The 24770-nt window shown below is 49.7% G+C and overlaps 1 protein-coding gene across 1 annotated transcript; it reads right to left on the bottom strand.

Moving 5' to 3' along the window:
- Window positions 1–7799: 7799 nt before the first annotated feature.
- NEFH (neurofilament heavy chain) lies at window positions 7800–16459 on the bottom strand. Its single transcript, XM_004461747.3, has 4 exons — window positions 15467–16459; window positions 13461–13660; window positions 12406–12530; window positions 7800–10562 (listed from the first exon to the last, which is right to left on the bottom strand). The coding sequence occupies exons 1-4, from the start codon at window positions 16335–16337 to the stop codon at window positions 8408–8410; spliced, it is 3351 nt and encodes a 1116-aa protein (XP_004461804.2). The 5' UTR covers window positions 16338–16459; the 3' UTR covers window positions 7800–8407.
- Between the last annotated feature and the right edge of the window lie 8311 nt (window positions 16460–24770).

Here is a 24770-nt window from a genome sequence, read left to right as displayed (position 1 = left end):
TGGCCTGAGGAGAGAGCTGTCCCAAGCAGTGACCTGGCCCACATGGAGTGCTGGCCGAAGCAAATGCTGCCCTGTGCAGGAGTGCTGACCCACACAGAGAGCTGGCACAGCAAGATGATGCAATAAAAAGAGACACAGAGAAGAGACAACAAGAGATGCAGCAGACCAGGAAACTGAGGTGGCTCAAGAGATTGAATGCTTCTCACCCAATCTTGAAGGTCCCAGGATGGCTTCCCAATGCCACCTGAAGAGAAGACAAGCAGACACAGAAGAGTACACATAAAGCAGACAGCAAGCACAAGAAATGATGGGTGGGGGGAGAGAGAAATAAATAAATCTTTTTTTCAAAATGCTTATTATTTATGTCCTCATAAATAAAAATAATTCATTTAAGGAAAAAACTCCTTTCCAAACTTTGTACAAACTTAATTTGCATATAATTTGTATATACCTAATTCCAAAGTATTTACAAAACTGTAAAGAAAAAATACCATCATAAGTTTCAAAATTCATATAGAATTAAATTGTGTCCATTGTGTCCATTACATTGTTTTTCTTGGAAATAATATCATACCTATATGTGCCATTAATCCTTGTTTAAAACATTGTATAGTACCATTTTAAAGTACATTAACTGAAGTGTTTTAAGTATTTAAACAAATCTGCTGGCACAAAATATGTTTTCATAGTTTCATTTCTATAGTTTTGCTGTATTATATAGGAAAAAAACAAGGAATAATAGTAAAAAATAGAACATTAATAAATAAATAAATCTAGGCTCCACCATTTCCTCAGCTGAGAAATGCACATTGCATAGTACTCGCCTCTTTGGGTTGTTAGAAGGGCTCCATTAGATCGTGGAAATAGAATGCCTAGCCAGGGCCCACTCTTGGCAAGCCCTTGGTAAGTGATGTCCATACTGGTGACCTGGATTCAAATCTAGCCAAGTCCCTTCTTGTCTTCTGTGGACTTCAGGTGGTTCAGTGATTCCTCAGAGCCCTTGTAGCTCTGACATCTATCATTTCTTCACTGTGATGTAAACTGAATGAGTATAGTTTTCCAAAGAAAAGTTTTCTCGGGGCAATTTTTTTTTTAATGTCACATTACCTAAAAAAAAAAAAAAAAAAAAAATCTTTGTAGTCTGTTGGTTCTATATAGAAAAAATGGAAAAATTTAGCTCTGCCATCAACTTGCTCTTTGTACTTAGGTAGGATCCTGTCCCTGTGGCCTCAGTTTCCTCATGTGTATAATGAAGACATGGGACTAGATACTGTTTTGGTCTCTTTGCTTTGATCAGCCGTGTTCTGCTTATGATAATGCTCAAGGACTTTTGCCTCCTCTCCCCCACTCAATCCAATCTTCAATCCTGAGATTTTTCTTCCGATATTTACATCCATATTTTTAATCATATTCAATCCCTTGACATAGCAATACATACTATGTTTAAATTTGGGGATAATTTTAGATTTATAGAAAAGCTTGCATGATAGTACAGAAAGTACCCTTCCTTAACTTGCTTAAAGTTAACATCTTATATGACCATGATGCATTTGTCAAAACTAAGAGATTAACACTGGTACATTGGTACATAACTATGAAATAAATTATAGGCTATTTGGAACTCAGTGGTTTTTCTACTAATGTCTTTTCTGTCTTCCAGGATCCAATCCAAGGTACCATACTGGACTTAGTTGCCATGTTTCCTTGGTCTCCTCTGGTCTGTGACAATTTTTCAGTCTTTCCTTTGATTTGTCAATTTTAAGTATTTATCTTCAGACTTTCTGTTATAAGAGGTGGGTGTTTTTTGATCAGTTAACACACTCCCTTTTTCCTTTTATTCACATATGTTTATCTTAACTTTTGATGTAATTCATATTCATTGCTCTTATTGTAATCATATGAAAATACTGTTCCCTGCAGAATTGAGTAGCATGGCATAATTACATTTCCTTTTATGCATAAGTTTTTCTTTGTCCTGGAGATAATTGCCTCCGCACCTGTATTAGTCAGCCAAAGGGGTGCTGATGCAAAATACCAGAAATTGGTTGGTTTTTATAAAGGGTATAAAGACAACAGGCCATAAAGCATAAGTTACTTCCCTTACCAAAGTCTATTTTCACATGTTGGTACAAGATGGCTACCAACATCTGCGAGGGTTCAGGCTTCCTGGGTTCCTCTCTTCCCAGAGCTTGCTTCTTCCTGGGCTCAGCATTCCTCTCTTCCTGGGGCTTGCTTCTCTTTTCTTTATGAGTTTACTTCCTGGGGCTTCAGCTTAAGGCTTGAGCATCAAACTCCAGTATCAATACTCCAACATTAAGAACTTCAACTCTGTCCTTTGCCATGCCTTTTATCTGTGAGTTCCCACCCCTTTGTGGGTGGGGACTCAACACTCGACTGACCTGGCCCAACCAAAGCCCTAATCATAATCATGCCCAGGTACAGACCAGATTACAAACATAATCTACTATCTATTTTTGGAATTCATAACCGTATCAAACTGCTCACCATCCCACCCCTTTTTTAAAATTTGCCTACTTTTCTTTGAAATTGACTAAATCTTCCCACACTCCCAGATAGTTCAATAAAAAGGCTTTTAATTCAAGTTTGAGGATGGTCAGTCATGTCAAATAATTTATCAGTTCAATTTTTGTGTTGCAACTCCCCTTTCATCCCCCAGACCTCAGGCCATTCTGTATAGGGACTGCAACACTCCTTCAACTCCCCTTTGTCATCATCCAGGTGATTCTCTTCTCTCTTTTGGTGTCTCTGTTTTCTATATTCCTAGATTTTCTATTTCTTGGTTTACATCTTTTTGTTGGGGCATGTCCTCCAATAACTTTCAGAGAAAGGAGTCTGAAATTGTCCATTTTCTACCCTTACACTTGCATTTTCAGGATAGACTTCTAGGCAATCTCCATCATTGCTCTCGAGAAGTTCAGGGCCATTCGGTACCTTTTTTTTTTTTTTTAAGATTTATTTATTTATTTATTTATCTTCCCTCCCCCCCACCCTGGTTGTCTGTTCTCTGTGTCTATTTGCTGCATCTTCTTTGTCTGCTTCTGTTGTCAGCAGCACGGGAATCTGTGTTTCTTTTTGTTGCGTCATCTTGTGTCACTTCTCCGTGTGGGCAGCGCCATTCCTGGGCAGGCTGCACTTTCTTTCGTGCTGGGCAGCTCTCCTTATGGGGCGCATGCCTTGCATGTGGGGCTCCCCTACGCAGGGGACACCCCTGCGTGGCCCCCGCGTGGCACGGCACTCCTTGTGCACATCAGCACTGCACATGGGCCAGCTCCACACCAATCAAGGAGGCCCGGGGTTTGAACCGTGGACCTCCCATGTGGTAGACAGACGCCCTAACCACTGGGCCAAGTCCGCCACCGCCATTCTGTATCCTAATCCTGTTTTTCTTCTCTGGAAGCTTGTAGGATTCTCTCCATCCATGAATTCTGAAATGCCAGGTCCAGTTTTATGTGATTCAGATGAGCTGACTCTACCTCTGGCTCTAGATTTTGGCATGTGACCCAGCAAATCCAAGAATGTATTCCAGTGCAATGAATGTCTCATGATGATGGAGGAGGTTGTTGTTATGGGGGGAGGAGTGGGATGAGGGGGGTGGAGGGTATATGGGGACCTCATATTTTTTGAATGTAACATTAAAAAAATAAAGGCCAAAAATTAAAAAAAAAAAAAAAAGAATAAATTCCATTCTTCCTGGCCAAAGTGATTAAATTAGGAATGGGCATTTACCTCAATCAACCAATGAGACCCAGCTCTCAGACTTTAGTTTGAATTTCTCTTCTCCTAATTTGAACCCAGTAGGGTGCAAGCCCAGAGCTACTGAGGACCTCCATGAAGAAAAGGCCCTCCTGAGAGGGAAACTATATTAGTTATCTATTGCCATTTAACAAATTACCCCAAAACTTAGTGTTTTAAAACAACATTTATCCAGGTGGAGCTCAGCTGAGTGCCTCTTCCTTAAGGTCTCCAATTTTGTATATGCGGTACTAAAGCAAGTACTCTTTAAGTTCTCTTACAAGGCTGCGATCAGGATATCATCTGGGGCTATAGTCTCATCTTAAGGCTCAGCTGGGGAGGAGCTGCTTCCATACTCACTCATGTGGTGGTTGATAGGACTCAGTTCCTTGTTGGAACTGAGAGCCTCAGTTCTTTACCGGTTGTTGGCCAAAGGCCTCCTTCAGTGACTTGCCATGTGAACCTCTCCACAGGTCAGCTCATAACATGGCAACTGGCTTCCATCAGAGCAAGCAAGTGAAGGAGTAAGCAAGCAAGACCAAGTCAGAATCTTTTTGTAATCTAATCTTGGAAGTGGCATTCTATCACCTTGCTATTTTATATTCATTCAGAAGAGTCATGGGGGGAAGTGGATGTGGCTCAAATGATTGGGCTCCTGTTTACCATAGGGAAGGTCCAGGATTCAATTTGCAGTCCCTCCTGGTGAAGGCAAGTGGACCGTGCGGCAAGCTGGCCTGAGTAAGGTACTGATGCAGCAAGATAACACAACAAAAAGAAACAGGGCAGAGACAATAAGAAACACAGAAGGGAGCTGAGGTGGTATAAGAGATTGAGCACCTCTCTCTCTCTGGAAGGTCCCAGGATCAGTTCCCAGTGCCACCTAAAGAGAAGACAAGCAGACACAGAAGAATGCACAGTGAATAGATACAGAGCACACAGTAAGGTAGGAGGAGAAATAAATAATTAAAAAAAAAAAAAGGGAGCGTCATAGGAGCGAATGTGGCTCAAGCAGTTGAACTCCTACCTCTCACATGGGAGGTCCTGGGTTTGGTACCCAGTGCCTCCTAAAGAAGACAGACAAACAATGAGAAGACAACAAGTAGACAACAAGTTGACAATGAGCAAAAGCAAACAAGCAGGGAGTGGATGTGGCTTAAGAAGTTGAGTGCCTGCCTCCCACACGGAAGGTTCTGGGTTCGGTTCATGGTGACATCTAAAGAAGACAAACCACGAGCATACAACAAGCAAAAACAAGCAGACAACAAATGCAAACAATGAGCAAAAACAACAAGAAAAGACACAAGGGAGCTATCTCAGGGAGGAAAAAAAAGAGAGAGAAACCATCACTAGAACTAGCCCACATTCAAGGGGAGGGGATTACCAAGAATATGATTATTGGAGGTAGAGATCATTGGGAGCTATTTTAGAGCCTGCCTACCAGAGAGGCCAGAGACAAGGAAAACAGAGGTGATAGGACATGACTGAGTCCTATTAATGACTTCATTTCAGCCCCTAAATGTAGCTGGCCCTGAACTTGCACTATCCCTGAATGTTTCAGTTAAATCAACCACTAAACTCCTTTATGAGCCAATAGGTTGTCACTGGCAATATCCTGAAATGTTTTAGTCCAGGCTGCCCAGCAATTAGGATGAGCAATTTGTACTGGTTTGCCCAGCACTTTCCTGGGTTTAGTCCTGAAAGTCCCATGTCCCCAGGAGACTCCTTAGTCCCAGGCAATTGGGACAGTTGGTCATCCTATATAGCAGTCCTTTGATGACCAAAGTTACAGTGATGGAACCCCATGCTTTGTGCCATGGTACTGCAGAATGTATATGGACTCCAGAGTTAAGTTCTGGATTTGAACCCTGTCTCTGCAACTTATCAGCCGCTTGATTTGACAATTTGTTTCATCTCTGAATCCATTTCCTCACCAGAATATCTATGTTGAAAAATTCTTATGTGGATTGGAGAGAACTTATGTAAAAAACATGGTTATCTTAACAGATGATAGCTGTTATTATTATAAGTACTTTGGAGAACTCAGTTAACTTAGCTATTTGTTCAGACAAGACCCCAATGGGGATTTCCTGGGTCCCAGATCCCAGCTTGATCTTTGGATGTGGTAGCTATATACCAGGAGTATGTCTGACTTCACTAGGGCAGAGCATTCAGAACACTAATGCTTAGGTAGTCACAGGGTCCGTGGGCATGATTGATAACTTGACGTACAGTCACTCAAAACAATTTCTAAAGACCTCTTTGTTTAAGTGTGACCACCCTACCCTGTCTTGGCACTCTTCCTTGTAAAAATTCAGAGCCAAAGGTGAGATGTGGGTCTTGGCTGGAGCTGTTGACCTTGGGCAGTGCTTTGAGTAGATACTGGCTTATTCTTTGAGAGATCACTAATTGGTTTCTAGCATAGCAACTACCCCCTCAGTCATTATGTTATTCACAACTCTTCTAGTTGCAAATGACAGAGTCATAACTCAATGAGCTTTGGCAAACAGGTGGATTTATTGGCTCAAAGAATGGCTAAACAAGTCATGGAAATGATCCCAGGAACACCAGAACCAGGGAACTGAAACCCACTGTGACTCTCTAGGTGTTTTCTTTATCTCTGTACATCTACCTCACCCTCTCTTACAGGAGGCTAGCTTTTCCACAAGGCTGGAAACCTGGCCACCCACATTTTGATCCCCACATTCCCCCACCTTCCACAATCAGAGGACTGCCAGCCACTCTCACTGGACTCAAGTTTAAAATCCCAGGAAAGGGCTCTGATTGGCTAAGATGGAGTCAGGTGGCCATCACGAGGCCAATCACGAGGGGCCAGTTGTGCAGAGCAATTAAAAAACATAGTGGCTTCCTGAAATCTAGTTAGGGCAGGGGAAGAAGTAATTCCCTGAAGAGGTGCCAAGCAAACAGAACATGAGTTGTCACAAATGCCCTAAAGTTAAAAACTGTACAAGAATACAGTAAAGACTGCCCATATATCCACAAGAGCATCACACCTTTCAAAACCACACCTGGAAAAATATAGTGGAGGCCAATTTGACTGTTGACAAGTTGATCCCATCAATGCGGTAACTGTAGTCATCACTAGAGGTGAATTAGCTACGTGTGGCCTCTATTGAGAAGGCTAGTCCCTCCTTAAAAGAGGATGTATGCAGAACTGAAAACAGACTGTTCAGAGTCTCCTAGGACCTCACCTATTCCTGAAACATCAGTGTGCATTAGAATCAACTGGGGAAAGCAGACTTAGCCCAGGGGTTAGGGCATCCGTCTACCACATGGGAGGTCCGTGGTTCAAACCCTGGGGCCTCCTGACCCGTGTAGAGCTGGCCCACGCGCAGTGCTGATACGCGCAAGGAGTGCCCTGCCACGTAGCGGTGTCCCCCGCGTAGAGAAGCCCCACGCACAAGGAGTGCACCCTGTAAGGAGAGCCGCCCAGCGCGAAAGAAAGTACAGCCTGCCCAAGAATGGCGCCGCACACACAGAGAGCTGACACATCAAGATGACGCAATAAAAAGAAACCCAGATTCCCATGCCGCTGACAACAGAAGGGGACAAAGAAGAACACGCAGCAAATAGACACAGAGAACAGACAACTGGAGCGGGGGGAGGAGGAAGGAGAGAGAAATAAATAAATCAATATATCTTTAGACTCAATTGGGAGTCAGTGAAGCCGGCACTTTCCCAGGCCTACCCATCAGAATCGGACTTGGGTGGAACAAGGAGTACGCATTTTTAAAAGGTCCTGAAGTGATGTGACCCAGATGTAGGTGGTATACAGACCACACAGAGAAGCCATTCACCAGGCTGTCTACCAGATAAAAACAAAGCATCTAGCTTGTTACTGGCACATGGTTTGTGCCCAGAAAATAGCACCAGAAAGGTCATGCAACTGGTGCCAGGCCCACAAGTACCTGGGGGCAGAGAACTCTGATGCTCATTCAGTCCTGTGCTGTCTTGACCATGACATCTAGACCTCTCCTTGCTCCCTTCCCAGCCTTCCCAGGGGAACAAAATAAAGAACAGCTGCAACCTTTTCTTTTTATAAGCACTTGGTTTTATTGCACGGAAGCAATTGAAAGTGGACTCCAGTGGAAAAGTGCGCCCTGGTGTGATACAGTGGCCAGTGCCCAGCCCCGCCTGCTCCAGCTCTGCCGGGATAGAGTGCTCTGGGCAAGGTCTTGACCACTCCTTTGGAAAACAGAAGGCATTCAGGAATAGGTTAAGACATCTCAAGCATAATGTGTTTCTAACTGCTCATTCATTATTGCGGTCATCTGTCAGTTGCACATACAGGAAATAAATGCACTTATTGGGAAAAGAGGGGGCAGTTTTTATAGTCAAGTGTTTACGTGTGGCATTCGGCATATATCACATTCGACTACAGAAGCTATCATAACATAACTGTCCATCGCCTGGGAAGGTTTGGGGTGTGGGGGGCTGGGGGCTGAGAGTCCCCTCTCTTGCTAACATATTGCTAACAGAAATTCCTGTTTGGTGAAGGTGGGTCCCATCCTCAAAGCAGAGGCTCTTCGTACGTAAAGAAAAGGGAGGAAAGGAAAGAAAAGTCATTATACCAACCCTCAAGCTCCCCTTCTCCTGAGTTTCTTTGGCTGCTCTGGATGTTTTTTTTCTCCCTGACTTACTTCTCTCCCTTGGCGGCCTTGTCTTCTGTGGCCTTTTCTGGAGGTCTGCTGTCTTTCTGGTCTGTGCTAGAGGATTTTTCAGCCTTTTCTGTCTTGCTTGGCTTGGGGGTCTCTTTGCTGGGCTCTTTTGGGAGGGTCTTGTCTTCCTCTTTGGCTTTGACTTCTGTTTTGGGTTTCTCCTCAGGCTTCTTGACCTCTGTGGCCTTCTCCTCCTTGGTGTCTTTTTTCTCTGGTGCAGCTGGCGTCTCTTCCTTTTTAGGCTTTTCTGGCTCCTTCTCTGCTGGTTTGCTGGGTTCTTTGGCCTTGGCATCATCTGGTTCCTTCTTGGCCACCTCAGTCTTCCCTTTGGGTTTAGCCTCGTCCTTTGCCTCCACCTTGGCAGGAGCCTCCTTCTCTGAGGCTGCTACTTTTTTCTTATCTTCAGCCCCTTCCTTCTTGGATTCAACTTTGGACTCTTTGGGCTTCTCCACAACAGGTTCCTTCTTCTCCTTGGCCTCAGGCTTTGGAGCCTCCTTCTTGGGTGCCTCATCTTTCTTGCTGTCCTTCTTCTCATCAGTTTTCGGTGTGGCTGGAGCTTTCTCTTCCTCCACCTTCTTCGGGGGCTCTTTGACTTTAACCTCCTGGGGTTTCTCCTCTTTCATGGGGGACTTCACCTCTTCTTTCTTTGGGACCTCCTTCTCAGGAGCCTTGGCATCCTCCTTCACAGGAGATTTGGCCTTTTCTGGAGACTTGACCTCCTCCTTGACAGGGGTTTTGGCCTTTTCAGGGGACTTGGTGTCTGCAGGGGACTTTACTTCCTCTTTCGCCGGGGTCTTGATTTCTGGAGATTTCACATCAAGAGTCTTAGTTTTCTCAGGGGACTTTGCTTCTTCCTTCACTGGGGTCTTGGCCTTCTCTGGAGACTTGACCTCAGCTGGAGACTTGGCCTCTTCCTTCACAGGAGTCTTGGCCTTCTCTGGGGACTTGGCCTCAGCTGGAGACTTGGCCTCTTCCTTCACAGGGGACTTGGCTTTCTCAGGGGATTTGGCTTCGGCTGGAGACTTGGCCTCTTCCTTCACAGGGGACTTGGCCTTCTCTGGGGATTTCACCTCAGCTGGAGACTTAGCCTCTTCCTTCACAGGAGACTTGGCTTTCTCAGGAGACTTGGCCTCAGCTGGAGACTTGGCCTCTTCCTTCACTGGAGTCTTGGCCTTCTCTGGGGACTTCACCTCAGCTGGAGACTTAGCCTCTTCCTTCACAGGGGACTTGGCTTTCTCAGGAGACTTGGTCTCAGCTGGAGACTTGGCCTCTTCCTTCACTGGAGTCTTGGCCTTCTCTGGGGACTTCACCTCAGCTGGAGACTTAGCCTCTTCCTTCACAGGGGACTTGGCTTTTTCAGGGGACTTGACCTCTTCCTTCACAGGGGACTTGGCTTTTTCAGGGGACTTGGCCTCTTCCTTCACAGGGGACTTGGCTTTTTCAGGGGACTTGGCCTCAGCCGGGGACTTGACCTCTTCCTTCACAGGGGACTTGGCTTTCTCAGGGGACTTAACCTCTGCTGGTGATTTTGCTTCTTCCTTCACTGGTGACTTGACCTCAGCTGGAGACTTAGCCTCTTCCTTCATGGGGGACTTGGCCTCAGCTGGAGACTTGGCCTCTTCCTTCACAGGGGACTTGGCTTTCTCAGGGGACTTGACCTCAACTGGTGATTTTGCTTCTTCCTTTATGGGGGACTTGACCTCAGCTGGAGATTTCGCTTCTTCCTTCACAGGGGACTTGGCCTTCTCTGGGGACTTGATCTCAGTTGGCGACTTGGCTTCTTCTTTTGCAGGGACCTCGACCTCCTTCTCAGGGGATTCGGCCTCTTCTGCTGGAGATTTTACTTCTTCTTCTCCCCCTTCTGCTTCCTCTTCTCCTCCTTCTTCCTCCTTGCCTTCCTCCTTTTTGGCCTCTTTCTCTTCTTCTTCAGTTACTTCTTCAGTTACTTGGATCTCTTCCGTCTGCTCTTCCACAATCACTGTTTCCTTCTCTGACTTTTCTACCACCTTGATCTTCTCTTCACTTTTGACCTTTATGTGGGTAGATGTGGGGGGCAGTTTGGGGAGTCCTTCAGGAAGGTAGAAAGGACTTGGACCAAAGCCAATCCGACATTCTTCTCCCTCCAGCAGTTTTCTGCAGAATGGATAATGGAAGACATTATTATTATTAATTCCTAGCAAATTTGTCGGTTTGGGGTTTTCCTAGGTTACCCTGAAGGTCCATGGCATCCAACCATATGAACTCTGGCTGAGGAGTGAATGTGAATGACTGGCAGGCACTGTGAGATTGGAGAAAGCCACTTAGCAAATAATCCCAGTGACCCCCAGAAACCACACCCCAATGAGGTTGCTCTTGTTTAATGCAGCTAAGGCTACAACTCATGGAACCAAACATTTTTTTCCCTGAAAAATGGCCCTTAAGAGAGAGTTTATTCATTAACAAGTGTTATATTTCTTGCCCCTCAACTGAAAAGTAAGCTGGAAGTTGGAGCAAACTTTTAAGAGGTCTTAGAATGTTCCCATTTGGATTTCAAGGCCCTCCTATCACATTATATCCCTAAAACCTCATCCTTTGGGTTTTAGGAATAGAGTGGTGGTAACAGATTCACTCCTGTCTTTGCTACTCATGTGCTATGTGACTTTGGCCAAGCCACTCTTTACGTCTCAGTTTCCTTGTTGGTAAAAAGAAGGTCATAAAATAAAAGTCCCTATGGCAGAGGGTTGTTTAAGTGAGATAATGAATAAAAGGGCGCCTGCTTCAGAGTAAGTGTAGGAGTTACTCCTTGTTGTGGGTTAAATCATGTCCTCCATAAAAGGAATGTTCAGGTGCCAACTCCTGGTCCTGTGGGTGTGAACCCATTTGTAAATAGGACCTTTGAAGAAGTTATTAGTTGAGGCGTACCCAAACTAAACGAGGGTGAGTCTTACTCCAATAGGACTGAAGGCCTTAATAAAGCAAAGGAAATTTGACATGGAGATAGAAGCCATGGGAAGCAGCCAGAGGTTGTAAGTCAACAGAGCCTGGAACCTGGAAATAAAGGGAAAAGACTGCCATGTGCACTGCCATGTGGTGGAAAAGCCAGGGAAATCCAAAGATTGTTGGCCAGCCAGAAGATACCAACCTCCACCGAGGAGGCAGCAAGGCTTGTAGCCCCTCAAGCCATGAGCGGATAAATTTCCATTGTTACGCCAACCCACTGTATGAAATTTGTTTTAGCAGCTGGGAAACTAAAACACCTAGTGCTTCCCAAACTTAATAACATACAAATCAGCTAGGGATTTACAAATTCTAATTTAATAGGATCTCATTAAAACGCAGATTCTGATTCAATAGGTCTGAGGCTGGGGCCTGAGATTCTACGTTTCTAACAAACTCTCAAGATGATGTTGACACTACTGGTTCATGGACCACACATTAGGTAGCAAGACCATAGCCAAGGGACAGGAAATGTCACTATGCAGCAACTTGGACAGGTTCCCATAGTGTGGGCCAGGCTCCTTAGCAGGGAGATGCTAAGTTGGAAGCTTATCGCTGGAGCCTGGCTTTCTCATGACTATCACGTACTGAGGATTTCCTCTGTGGCAGCCCAGTGGTACCTGCTTTACCTGGATTAGCTCATGAAATCCTCCCAATAACCCCACAACCTTGATATTATCATCATCTCCATTTTGTTTCCCCAGGAAACAAATGTTCCAAGAGCTAAAAATACTCTAAAGTCTGGTACCCTTCTAGTTCCTAAGGTTTGGTACCTCTCTTTCTTTCAAAGCAGACCTCTGGTTGGCTGGATTTGAGGAGGAAATGGGGAGCTTTAATCCTCCTAGTCACTGTCAGAATGAAAATGAGTCACTTTCAAGATTTTTGTCTTCAAGGCAGGCAGGCTGCCCAGCTGGGGGCTTGGAATCCAAGGCTTAGCATCTTGTAAGGGCTCAGAGGCTGGTTCTCCCCACCGCAAAGCAGACCCCCCAGTCTACCTCACCTGTACGCGGCAATCTCGATATCCAGAGCCATCTTGACATTGAGCAGGTCCTGGTATTCTCGGAGCTGGGCTGCCATCTCCCACTTGGTGTTCCTCAGCTCAGCGTCCAGTTGCTGAACGGCTTCCTGGGGAGAAGAGATCACACACACCATGCATCAGCCAGCACCTGGAAGCTAGGGCCGGCTGGGCAAACCCAGAGCATTCGTGGCCACAGAAGTCACCTGACTCAAAAATCTCGACGTACAAATAATCTCAGCCTGGGAAAAAGTCTGGAATGAAACACAACCAGGTATCCACAGTAGTTACCCCTGGTTGGTGGGATGACAGCAGAACTTTTTATACACCTTTTAAACTTAGCAAATGTTCAATAACAAATTCAAGCCCCTTTGGGAGCAGGGCGTCGTCCACTTTTGCTCACCATCGTTTCCCTACCACCACCAAGTGCTGGCCACGTAGTAAAGGGCTCAGTAAGCATCTGGTTTTGATGACTGAGGCAGTGGATGACAGCACGTTTAAATATGAAATAAAACTTCTCCCTGTAACCCAATCCCACTATAGCTGTTGATTAAAGCAAACCATTATGGTTCCTTCTGGTTTTCTCCTTTTTGCAATTTTTCTACAATCACCATGTCTTACTGACACAATAATGTCTTTGAAAGTGATATTTTCTTTCACCAATTGCCTTTAATGGAGGGAGGAGGGGCTGTACCAAGGCCTCTTTGGGGTAACAGACTTATTGCTATGGTTACCACCTCCTGCACTACTGGGCACCTTCACATGCTTCATCTTATTTATGTTTTGCATATCTCGTTTACTCTTCAAAGCTCTGCAAAGCGGGTGTTTTGGTTTTGTTGTTTTAAATCGCTGAGAAGGAAGCTGATTCAGAGAGGCAAGTAGCTTTCCTGGGAGCACACAGCTAGAAAGTACCAGCATCTTGGTATGTCTGACTCCAAGGCCCATGTACTTAACCGCCACAACCCTCTCAGAGAGGAGCAGTGACTGGTCCAGGGTCACACACCAGGCCAGGCAGTCTGGCTATCCCCGTTGCCACCCACCTGGTAGGACGCAATGTCGGCCTGATGACGGTCCTCCAGCTCAGAGCGCTGCCTCTCCAGCGAGTCCTTGGTGCTTTTGAGAGCCTCCAGCTCTGTGGTCCTGGCCTGCAGCTGACGCCGGTACTCAGTTATCTCCTCTTGTGCTGAGCGCATGGCATCTGTGTTCACCTTGGCTGCCTCCGACAGTCGGTCCAGCCTCACTGGAGGAAGAGGGAGCAGGGCGCAGGTTCAGACACCCTAGATTTGGGTTCTAGTGCCCAGAACCAGAAGGCTACACACATGGCTTTAGGACCTACTGTGTGCCGGACACCATCCTGGATTCTTAGCTCGCCATGTCCTATGTGACAGGCAGGTGACTACTGCCCAGCAAGGGAGTAGCAGAGCTGGGATTCAAAGATCAGACTCTCTCTTAACTCAGGATCCACAGACCCTCAAGGACAGAGCATACTTGTTTCTTGTCCTAATGTCTGGTCCAGCTCCTCAGCCAGCGCTGGCAGGGCCTGGGTTCGGAGGTGAAACCCAGCCCGCGGGACTTAGCTCTGAGCTCCAGGCTTGTGGTTGAACAAGTCAACCCGCCTGTGCCCTCTGGAAGTACAAGGACGTGCCATGAGCAATCAGGTCACCATGTAGCCTCAGTCCTTTCCCTGCAGGTTTCTACACAGGGCCCAAGGTCACTGCTGTGTGTCCAGCCTCCCCGTCACTTCTTCCACCTGGCTACACATTCTCTAGCACAAGACCCGCTGAGCCAATGGAGGCCACACCCTAGCCCCAGCCAGAAGACAGCAGAGGCAAATGGAAGTCTAGAAACTGGTCTACATCTCCTGAAAGGGAACATCCTGAATCTCCAGATAGCAGCAACCAGGGCTTGGGAGGGAGGAGGATTACGGAGTGCCAGCTGGAAGTCCTGGGGTGCTCTGCCTGCAAGAAGGCAAAGCCCAGGAGAGCAGAGGTTTGCTCTGGGCAGAGCCATGCTGCAAAGAGGGGACAGTTCTGTCACTGCAGAGGGGCTGGAAAGGAAGGGGGAAGGCCATGCACCCAAATCCCAGCTTTCCTGGGCTTTCCCTGCTAGTGTCGGCAAAGACTTCGGAACCATCTAGGTGGGTGAGGAATCTTACCCCTTTTGGATCAGGGACCTTGAAGCCCAACCCTGCCAGAAAAATGCACAGTTTTCCAGACAGTTTCTAGAGGGATCAAGGACCTCCCCAGATTAAGAAGCCCAATTGGTCCACCCTACTCTTTCAACCCAAAAAGAAATTAAAGTCAGATTGGGCAAGTGTTGGTCAAGGTCACACTGCAGGTAGGGCTGGGGCTGCAGCCTAGCTGACTCAGTGCTATGCAGAGTTGGGGGGTAGGGACAGACTTGGGAGGCTCCCAGCCTCTCTGAAGGGGAGAGGAGACATTACAGGGCCCACCAACAGCTGGAAGCAACTGGTTGTGGTGATGCACCTCACGGCACCCCCACCCTCCACCCCCCACCCCCCACCCGGGGAAAAAGGATGCATCCCACAACCCAGATTCGGGGCTGGAGGGGTGACAGGGGTTGGAGCACTGGGCAGGTAGTCTCATGGGGAGAAACCTGGTCAGAAGCCTGGGGACCCCTGCAGTGTGCAGTTAGGGGTTGGGCAGGGAAGACATGCTATTTCCTGGGGCCAGGAGTCGCCAGCATCTGCGGAACAAAAGCCAGCAGCTGCTTGGGAGCTTCAGAGGGTTCCTGTTTAGTTCCTGATGGGAGGGGAGCCTCAGAGTGAGGTCGCCGAAGCTGAGCTGAGCAGGTGGCAGAGGGGACCCAGAGTTGAAGGGCAGGTATAAAGACATTGGAGGAGGGCAGCCCATGTAGAACCCAGAGTTGGGAGGTCCCCAGAGATCCAGAATGAAACTGGCTATTTGGGAAGCTGAGCCTTGCACCCCTCCCCTTGCCCGCAGCCTCCCGGCAGAGACCAGGAGGTCCCCTGAAGCCCCGCCCCTCGCTGGCTCGCTGGCAGCGCACGCCCCCTCCCCCCGCGCACCTCGGAACCACTCCTCGGACTGCAAAGTGCTCTGCACGGCATGGCCTTCGAGCTGCGCGCGGATCTCCCGCAGCGCCGACGTCACGTCGCACTTGAGAGCGTCGCGGGCCTCGAGGGGCGCCTGCGCGGCGCTGCAGCCCTGGATCTGCCCGAGCAGCTCGCCCACCTCCTCCTGGTGGTGGCGCCGCAGGTAGCCGCACTCCTCCTGCAGCGCCTGAGCCTTCTTCTGCAGCTCCACGCGCGCCGCGTCGGCCTCCTGCGCGAAGCGAGCGAGCGCGCGCGCCGCCGCCTCGGCCTCCTCGCGCTGCCGCGCCTCGTCGTCCAGGCGCTGGCGCACGTGCGCGATGTCCTCCAGCAGGTGCTCCTGCTCCAGGCGCAGCTGGCCGCGCGCCGCGCCCAGGCGCACCACGGCGCCGCGCATCTCGCGCACCTCGCGCTCGTACAGCTCGCCCATGGCGGCGCGGCCCGCCTGCTGCTGCCGCAGCGCCGCCGCCTCGCCCTCCAGGCTGCGGTTGTGCGCCTCGAGCTGCCGCACCTTGTCGATGTAGCCGGCGAAGCGGTCGTTCAGGGCCTGCAGCTGCTCCTTCTCGCTGCGCGCCACCGCCGCCACGCAGCCCTCCGGCCCGTTGCTCAGCGTGTCCAGGGAGTCGGTGCTCGAGGTGGCGGGCGCGCCGCGGAAGCGTCCGGGCGAGGCGGACACGGAGCTCGCGGACGTCCGCGCCCACGAGTGGAAGCCGCTGGAGGAGCCGGTCGCCGAGCGCGCCCCGCCGGAGCCGCCCTTGCGGCCCAGCGCGTAGTGCAGGCCGCCGCCTCCGTGCAGCGGCGCGAACGGCGCGCCCAGCAGCGCGTCGGCGCCGCCGAAGCTCATCATGGCCGGAGCAGGTGCGGGCCGCGAGCGGGGGCGCGGGGCCGGGACGCGGCGAGCGGCACTGCGGCAGCACCCGGAGGCCGGCCCTTTTATATCCGCCGCGGCCCGACTCGGCCCGGCCCCTTGGCAATGGGGGGGTGGGGGGTGGGCAGGGAGGAGGGCCCCGCCCTCTCCGCCTCCTCCCCCACGGCCCGGGACCGGCCGGCTCCGCCGCAGTGAGAGGGGCGGGGCAGGGGCCCCAGGAATCAAAGGGAACTGAGGCGGCGTCAGCGGAGACTCCGGAGGTCGTATCAGGGGGCAAGGTCCGGAGACCCTGCAGCTGCGTCCGGAATAAGAAAGGGGACCCGAAGTGCGGGGGTAGGGAGGGAACAAAGCGATCTGAATAAGAACAGGGGCATGTTGCCCTTGGGCTGGGGTGATGGGAGACTCCGCAGTGAGATGAGCGGACCCCTGCAGGAAGGCAGTACAGGGTTTCCCTAATAGTTAGAGGGGACCCTTGGATAGGGGGTGCAGAGACTCTGCAGGCGAGCCGGGAAACGGGAAGGGAGCAAGGCAATACTGAACGGGGGATGGTAGATGCTACAGAGGTTGGCGGTGGGAAATCCCTGGATGGAGGTTCAGTGTTCCCCTAATAGCTAGTGGGGCCTCCAAGAGAGGGAGCAGAAACTCTGCAGCCGGCCCTGTAATAAGGGAGGGGGAGACCTGGATTTGGGGAGGCTGGCAAGGCTACCCTGGATGGAGCAATAGGAGACCCTACAAAGGATGGCGAGAAGAAACCCCGGCTGGGGGGCACAGTGTTCTCCAAAGGGTCTGGAGTGGCCCCCGGGATAGGCAGTGGGGAGACCCTGCAGCCGGCCCCAGCAAGGATGACCAACAGTGAAGGGGGCAGAGGGACGCCTAGTAGAACTGTGCTGAGTGCAAGGGGCAGAGAATCCAGGGTGAGGGTACTGCAGGGTCCGGTCAGGAAGTTGGGAGACCCGCTGGCTCCTGTGCAGGGCGGGGGGAAGTAACGGTTGTGCGAGAAGTCAGCCAGGCCAGGGGTCTCCCCAACAGGGTCAGTTTGCCGGCAGAGTGACCTTGGACGAGTTATGTCATCTTCTTCCGTTTTCCTGTCTGTACAATGAGAGGGTCTTGCCCTGGGGACAGACTGCAACTCTAGACCCTCAACTCCCCCAGCCGCTTCTGCTTTGGGGGAATGGGTCTCTGGCTGAGGTGAGGGGGTATCCATGCTGTGCCAAGTGGATCGGTAGCCACTTTCCTACAACTAGAAAGTCCTACCCCCATCTCCTCTTCCATCCCCTCAACTTCAACCCCCACCCCCACAACAGACAGGAAGTGGTGGGATGCTGTTGGGGTACCAAAGTCCCTCAGGCCAATCAAGCCTAATGGGGTCTGCAAGTAGAAAAAGGGTTGGGGGGCACACAACCGCTGGCGTTATTTGTCTTTTTTTGGTTTTGGCTTAAGTCAAATACGCCTTGGGAGTGGGGGCGGCGGCGCTGCGGCTGGTGCTTCAGCACCGGAGACAGCGCCTTCCGCTTATTGGGGAGAACGGGGTTAACCTGGTTAACCTCTGCCGACTCTGCCGATTCCTTGGGGGCGGCTGTGGACAGCAGGCCCGCTCCTTGCCTGACCCTTGTGCTATGCAGATGGGGAAACTGAGGAAGGATGGGTGAATGATCCGGCAGTGTCCCACAGGGAACCAGGGACCCAGTTTTCCACATTCTGCTAAGGGTCCAAGTTCCCCCTTCCCTTGCGAAGTTGTCCTCCCCCCACACATCGGAGCTGAATGAATCCCCCTGGGGTTGCCTGGACCTCTGAGATCCCCTGGGGTACCAGTGTAGACCCCTCTCCCACATCTCAGCCTCTGTTAGGCAGTTATCTCAACCCTTACTATACTCCCACCTTACCCCAATTTTCCTCCGGCGAGACCCCCAGGATAGGGACAGACAGGTCCCTCAGGAAAGACCTCCACCAGGTCCATTCTTGTTTGTCCTCTGCCTTATTCCCAGCCCCCACGTTCTAAGAAGACCCTCAGAGCTGAGGAAGTGGCGGTGCTGTCCCTTTAAGACGTTTTACTGGAAAGAGAGTGCTCTGGGAGGAGGGAAGAGGGGGAAGGGAGTTTCTGGTTGTGCATGGAGAAGCAGAACATGATGAAGCATTTTCCCCCATTTAAAGATCCAGTCATGCTCCAGTTTGCAGGGGGCAGAGGGGCTGGTTTGCAGGTGGCACTAAGATGAAGGTGAGTGACTGGCCTGAGGTTACTGAGAATGGCATTTGGGGGGCTTGGACAGGGTCCCCTTGCTTGCACATGGCTCCACATATACTTGTCATTCTGCTTGGAAGTTTGCCAGTACAGCCTCGTTCCTCTGGGTCTTTTCAGTTGTCTGCAGAATGCAGATACACCCTTTGGGTGTGGGAAGGCTGACAACAAGGAGAAAAGTGGGAAGGGCTCGAGTAAAAGTGGGAGGGAACCAAGCTGGATTCTGTTGAAAACTGGGGGCACAACCATTGGATCTCAGCTACCTCTGATTCTAAGAAAAATGTCCCCCAAAGGACCCTCATTGTCCTTCAGGCTCACCTTCTCCAGGAAGCCTTCCCAGGCCTCCCTCACCCCCGTATTTAGTTACTCATCCCTTCCTGGGAGTTGCCCAGAGCTAACCCCCAGCCTCTTGCTTATCACTTGATATTATAGTTTGATGAATGAATGAATGACTCAGTTCTCCAAACTTGTGGTCTAAAGGGGATTAAAAATGAGTCTTCCCTGAGTCTTTGGGGCTCAAATCACATTCACCTTCCTTTCCATGATTCTTGCCATTTGGAAAATGAATAGAACACTACATTCATTCATTCATTCATCCATTAAATGTTTACTTAGCACCCGTTATGTGATAGCCACTGAGGTTATAGAACCCCCTAAATCCTCAAAATTGTCTCCTCAGGACAAGGATTCTCAAGTCCTTTTCAAATCCCAATCCAACATTTCCCAAAACACTTTCCTCAGGAGGAGGACAGGTGTTCCTCCAAAAAAGGAGAAGAAAAGAGGGGCCATTTCATGGTCAAAGGAATTAAAGTGGGATCTTTGAGCAGATTTTCCTGGAGACTGGCATTGGCAATGAGATTTGGGAATTTCTTAGAGGCAAGTAGAGTGCTCCGAGTTCCCCAAACTCATTGGACCTTGGGCCCTTCTTGCTCCTGAATATCTCCCAGGACAAGTATCCAGTGGGCCGTCCTGAGGACCCACAGTGTTGGCCATGCCAGGCCACTCAGAACTGGACCTCTGCCTCTGTCTCCGGGCTGCCATCTGGGCTCCAGTGGGCCCCAAGTCTGGCACTCTCCAGGACCAGGGCTCCAGGGGAAGGACGAAGCAGTCAAGCTTCCCTGCAAATGCCCACTTCATTCAGTCCCCATCTGCAGGTTTAGACCCTGTGGTGGGCGCTGGGGATGCGAAAGAATGAGACTCTAGGATGGGAGAATTGCTCCCATGTGTACAGCAGAGCCACCACTTTCTCCTTGGTACCTTCTCAAACCTTGTTCACTAGGCAAGAATCATCGTCCTTATTTTACTAGCTGAGTAAACTGAGGTCAGAGAGAGGAAATGGCTTGCCTGGATTGACTCAATGACAGAGCAGAGGTAGGGCCAGAGAGGCCAGGCCTAAACAGGTGCTGGACACCTGGAGTGGAAGCTCTGTTTCTCTTACACAGTAGAGACTCAGATGGCCTGAGGTTGGGGAAATGAGAGGCCCTTAGAAAGGGAATGAGCAGCTTGCTGGGGCGGGGATACATGAGAGTCCCTGTGACCCTTGACCTAGACTCAGCATCCCTGACATGGGGGCCCACTTCTGGCCTGGAGCCTCCTATACCACTGTCACCTCTGCAGGGAACAGCATGTAGCTGGTCTGCAGTGCATTTGCTAAACTCATTTCTTTTTCTGTGTATCTTACCTTGTCTCTTCTCATTAGAATGTAAGCTTTACAAAGGCAGGGATTTTTGTCTGTTTTATTCACTGCTGATTTCCTTGGCACTTGGAACAGGAGTCGGCATACATTAAGTGCCTGCCAGTAGTTGTTGAATGACTGCACGCCCTAATGGGGAGGCCAGCGGCCACCCATGTACTTCAGCACCAGGAATCTGGACAGTTCCTGGGTCTGCTGAGTCCTCGGAGCTAGGCTGCCTGCGCTATGGTGGTGGGGTAGGGTGGGGATGAGCTGAAAGTGTGGCCCCTCACCCGCAGCCCGGAGCCTCCCAGACCCAGCTGTGTGGTCACCTTTGCTGACGCTGGAGCCCTGGGCTCGCCCCACTCCTATGTGAGTTGAGCAATTATTTTATATCTATGAAGGGCCCCTCTTCTCTGTCCCTTTAGTGCTCATTGTCCCCACATTCTCCATCTCGCCTTTCCTTGCCCCCTCCTTTCTCTACATCTTTCTCTTTCCTCTCTCCTTTCCTTCTCCCTCTCTCAGGTCCCTCCTTCTTCTTTTCCCCCAATTAGTTCTTTCCTCCTTATTGCCTCCTTCCTCCCTCTTCCTCCTCCTTTAGGTGCCCTAATTTTTGCAGGGCTTGAATCTGATTTATAGCAAAGGGGAGGCAGCCTCCCTCCCCCTACTTCCTTTATGAAGCAAACGGAAAAAACTGAACCACATGTGGTTTTGTGCAATCCTGCCCTCCCAGCGTCCACCCGCAGTCTGAACCACCAGGGGATCAACCCACAGGTGGCGAAAGCCTGTGGAAAGCCAGCCCACCTACCCTTCTGCCACCCTGGGACTGCACCAGGTGGGCGGCTGAATTCCGCTGCAAAGGTCAGGAGCCGGTGGGTGGATTTACAGGTTTGCTGATTCCTGCTCCGGTTCTGGTTGCAGGCGATTACAAATGAATGATTTTGGGGGCTGTGGTTCCGGAGACAGTGGAAGCAAAAGGGCTCATTGGTCATTCCTAAGTGAACTTCATCAGGTGACTGTTACAAATTACAAGTGCTCTGGAGCTGTCTCTACTATAGGGGCTAAGTGGCATTAGGAACGAAGCAGGGAGGGGAGGAGATGGCCCTGCTTTCATGCCTAGTGGCTCTCACCCCTGCAGCCTATGAGGTAGAGGCTCTTACTATCCCCACTTCATGATTTGGGAAATGGAGGCTCAGAGAGGTTGGAAGCCAGTTCCATCGCAATTGGCTGGAGGTTTTGCTTTTGGTTGTTTCTTCTGGCACATTAGTGGAAGAAAGGAGGGTTGAGAACTAGCTCTGGGTTTTTCTGTTTCTTGTTTTTTGTTTTCTCCCCAGGTTCTTCTCTTTCTCTGGGATGAAGGTGGGGAGTAGAATCAGGGAGTAGACATGACAGACAACTCAGCCTTCTGGACAGCCCAGCCTGAGAAGCCAGAGAAGTAAAAAGCAGTCATAGAACGATGATTGATGTTCACAGTGGCAGCTTCTGCGTGGCCAGCACCAGCCTGCTTCGCCCTGGCCATTGACTTAGAGAGTGCCTGAAGCCACCCTGCCAGATGTGCAGGGTCACCCTGTTCCACAGAGTAGGACAGTGAGGTCAGAGAGCAAGTGACTAGCGAAGTCACACGGCAAGGTGGGAGATGGGCCGTGGCTCACACTTGGCCTTGGGGGGTCCAGGACCCCTGCACTTCCCAATCTCCACATTTTCTCTCAGGAAAAATTTCACTGATGCTTCAACTCTGTGCTGGAGGAGAAGGAAGTCCATAGTACATTTTAGAAAGAGTTCATGCCAAAGAGTATAAATTAGAGTGTTGAGGCTGGAGAGAAGTACCAGTTGGATAAAAGTTCATTCCTGATGGTCAACGATGGCCAGTAAATGAGGCACTACTGGGCTTTAAAAGAAGCCGCTGCAGGTAGGCACAGCAGCCTTGGACATGGTGGATATGAAGCATGCCCTGATCTGGTGTAGGTGTGCCCTGGCTTGTCCCTCTGCAGTCAGCCTGCACAGGGACATGCAGGGGCCAGCGGCAGCCCAGCACCACCCAAAGGCGGCAGATGCTGGCATCTGGGAGACAGGCCAGGAAAGTTTCTGAAACCTCGGCCTTGAGCCAGGTGCCTGCAGTGGATGGAGACTGCAGCAGCCCAGAGAAGCCCTGGAATGGGGACTCTGCTGGGTGCCTGGACCCCCTTCTGGCTTCTGAGGAGGTTAGCAGTAGAGGAATCAGGAGGCAAGAGTTACCTTGAGGTCTGGTATGGGGCATGTGTCTCTAACAATGTACTCCTTTTTAAATTAAATTAAATTTCATTTATTTATTCCACTCTCCACCCTCATTGTTTGCAGTCACTGTCTGCTCTCTGTGTCCATTTGCTGTGTGCTCTCTGTGTCTGCTTGTCTTCTCTTTAGGAGGCACTGGGAACCAAATCCGGGACCTCCTACATGGGAGAGAGGTGCTCAATTGCTCAAGCCACCTCAGCTACCTGGTTTGCTGTCTTTGTCTTTCCTCTCTGTGTCTCTTTGTCGCATCATCTTGTCACATCAGCTTGCCATACCTACCCGTCATGCCAGCTCACCTTCTCCAGGAGGCACCAGGAACTGAACCCAGGACCTCCTACATGGTAGGTGGAAGCCCAATCACTTGAGCCACAACCACTTCCCCAACAATGTGCTCTTTATTTATTTATTTTTTTTTGGAGGTTCTGGGGATTGTACCTGAGACCTTATATATGTGTAGCAGGCACTCAACCACTGAGCTATACCTGCTCCTCATCTTTATTAAATATAAAAAAAAAAAAATTCTACCTCAGAAGCTCCTTGGTGCTTGCTGGTCAGCAATGAAGATTCCCAGGTCTATCCAGATCCTCCAAATCTGAATCTCTAGTGGAGGGGTCTGGGGATATGCATTCTGAACCAGTGTCCCCGGAGCTGGAGAACTGCGTCTGGATCTGGATCTGGCCTCATCCAACCTTCTAGGTTCACTAATTGAGCTCCTGCTATTAAATCTTTTACCTACTTCATTATTTCATTTCAGCACCACATCAACTCTGATGCTTTACAGGTGAGCAAACTGAGGGCTTGGGAGGATCAATCACTTGCCAAGCACAGAATTGATTCAAAACCTTGGCTCTAGAATAGTACCCTGGCTCACCTCCTGCCTTCACTCAAGACTAACCCTGGCCCTGGGATGCCTTCCTCCTTCATCTCCCAGTTCAAGCCTTCCTCATCCTCCATGTCCTCTCTCTGGTGCTGTGTGCCCTGCTCAGAGTGCACATCCTAGGACCCAGGTGATGACATGTGTGCAAGTCATGGTTGCCTGAGCCATCTGACCCCTCCTAGACCATAAACTCGTGGTGGTAGGGGGTAATCCTTGCGCCAGAGGCTCAGGATGTGTGCAATGGGTGAGAAAATGGTGGGGACATGAACAGTTGAGGACGAAAGGACACAAGAATGTTTCCTGGTGAAGGCTTACAAGATGGCAGGGCTGGAGAGAATGGACAGAGGGTCAACATGCCCTCTCCTACTGCTCATACCTCTTTCTGCCCAAATTCCTTCTAGCTTCCAGGTTCATCTCCAGGAAATTTCTGATCCTGCCATACTGTCTCACATGCTTGAGCTTCCTATCTGGAATTCTTTACCCCACCCCAACATTCACTTCCTCTAGCCTTCACATCACTCTTCAGATGTTCCCTGTTATCTCCTCCTCCAGGGAGCTTTTCCCTAATTTCAATGTTTTGACAGCTGCCTCCTTTGCGATCCCATAGAATCCTTTCTTGCCCTCACTCTAGCTCTAACCCTGCAATCTAAACGCTCATTTATTATTCTAAATGCTCTTGTGAGCTCCACAAAGGCAAGAACCATCTCTTATTCAATGTTGGATCCCTAAAGCTGGGTATGTTCAGTAAAGTTTGTTGAAGGAATAAATGCCAACCTGTGGTGTCTTCCCACAGATTCTACTCCACCTTCTATGTCTAATTACAAGCCAAAGCTCATGAAAACAAGTTCAGGGGACCTCAGAGGCCATCATACAGATAAGGGAACCAAAGTCCTCGCAGTCAGTGGCAGGTCTCCTGACTCCCAGCCAGTGCTTTTGCTGCAGCTCGCAGTTGCCTCCCTTCTGGGTCTGGGTCTGGAGATCTTTGAGGTTAGTTAGGAATCAAGTCTTGGGTGTTATTTCCTAGCTTTGCCCGATTGCACAAACAATCATTGCTGTTTACTGGGTCCTTACAAGGTGCTAGATTCTGTGCCAAGCCCTTTACGTGTTTTGGTTTGTTTTTTTGCAAAGCAACTATTTATTTGGGGTCTTAGAATTGCAATTTAGGGAGCACAGATTCAGCTAGCAAACCAAATCATGTCCTGTCTTTACGTGTATTTTAAAATGCATGTGTATGCAATCCTCACAGATTGAGGAAAGAAAGGTACAATTCTCATCCCCCTTCACAGATGAATAAACAGAAGCTAGACAGTTTAAAATAACTTGCTTATCCATCAATTCATGTCACCTGGTACCGTT

Source organism: Dasypus novemcinctus, chromosome 19 (genome assembly GCF_030445035.2).
Source record: "Dasypus novemcinctus isolate mDasNov1 chromosome 19, mDasNov1.1.hap2, whole genome shotgun sequence".
Lineage (NCBI taxonomy): Eukaryota > Metazoa > Chordata > Mammalia > Cingulata > Dasypodidae > Dasypus > Dasypus novemcinctus.
The sequence above is the reverse complement of the archived record's forward strand: the minus strand, read 5'-3'. Positions and strand labels throughout refer to the sequence as shown.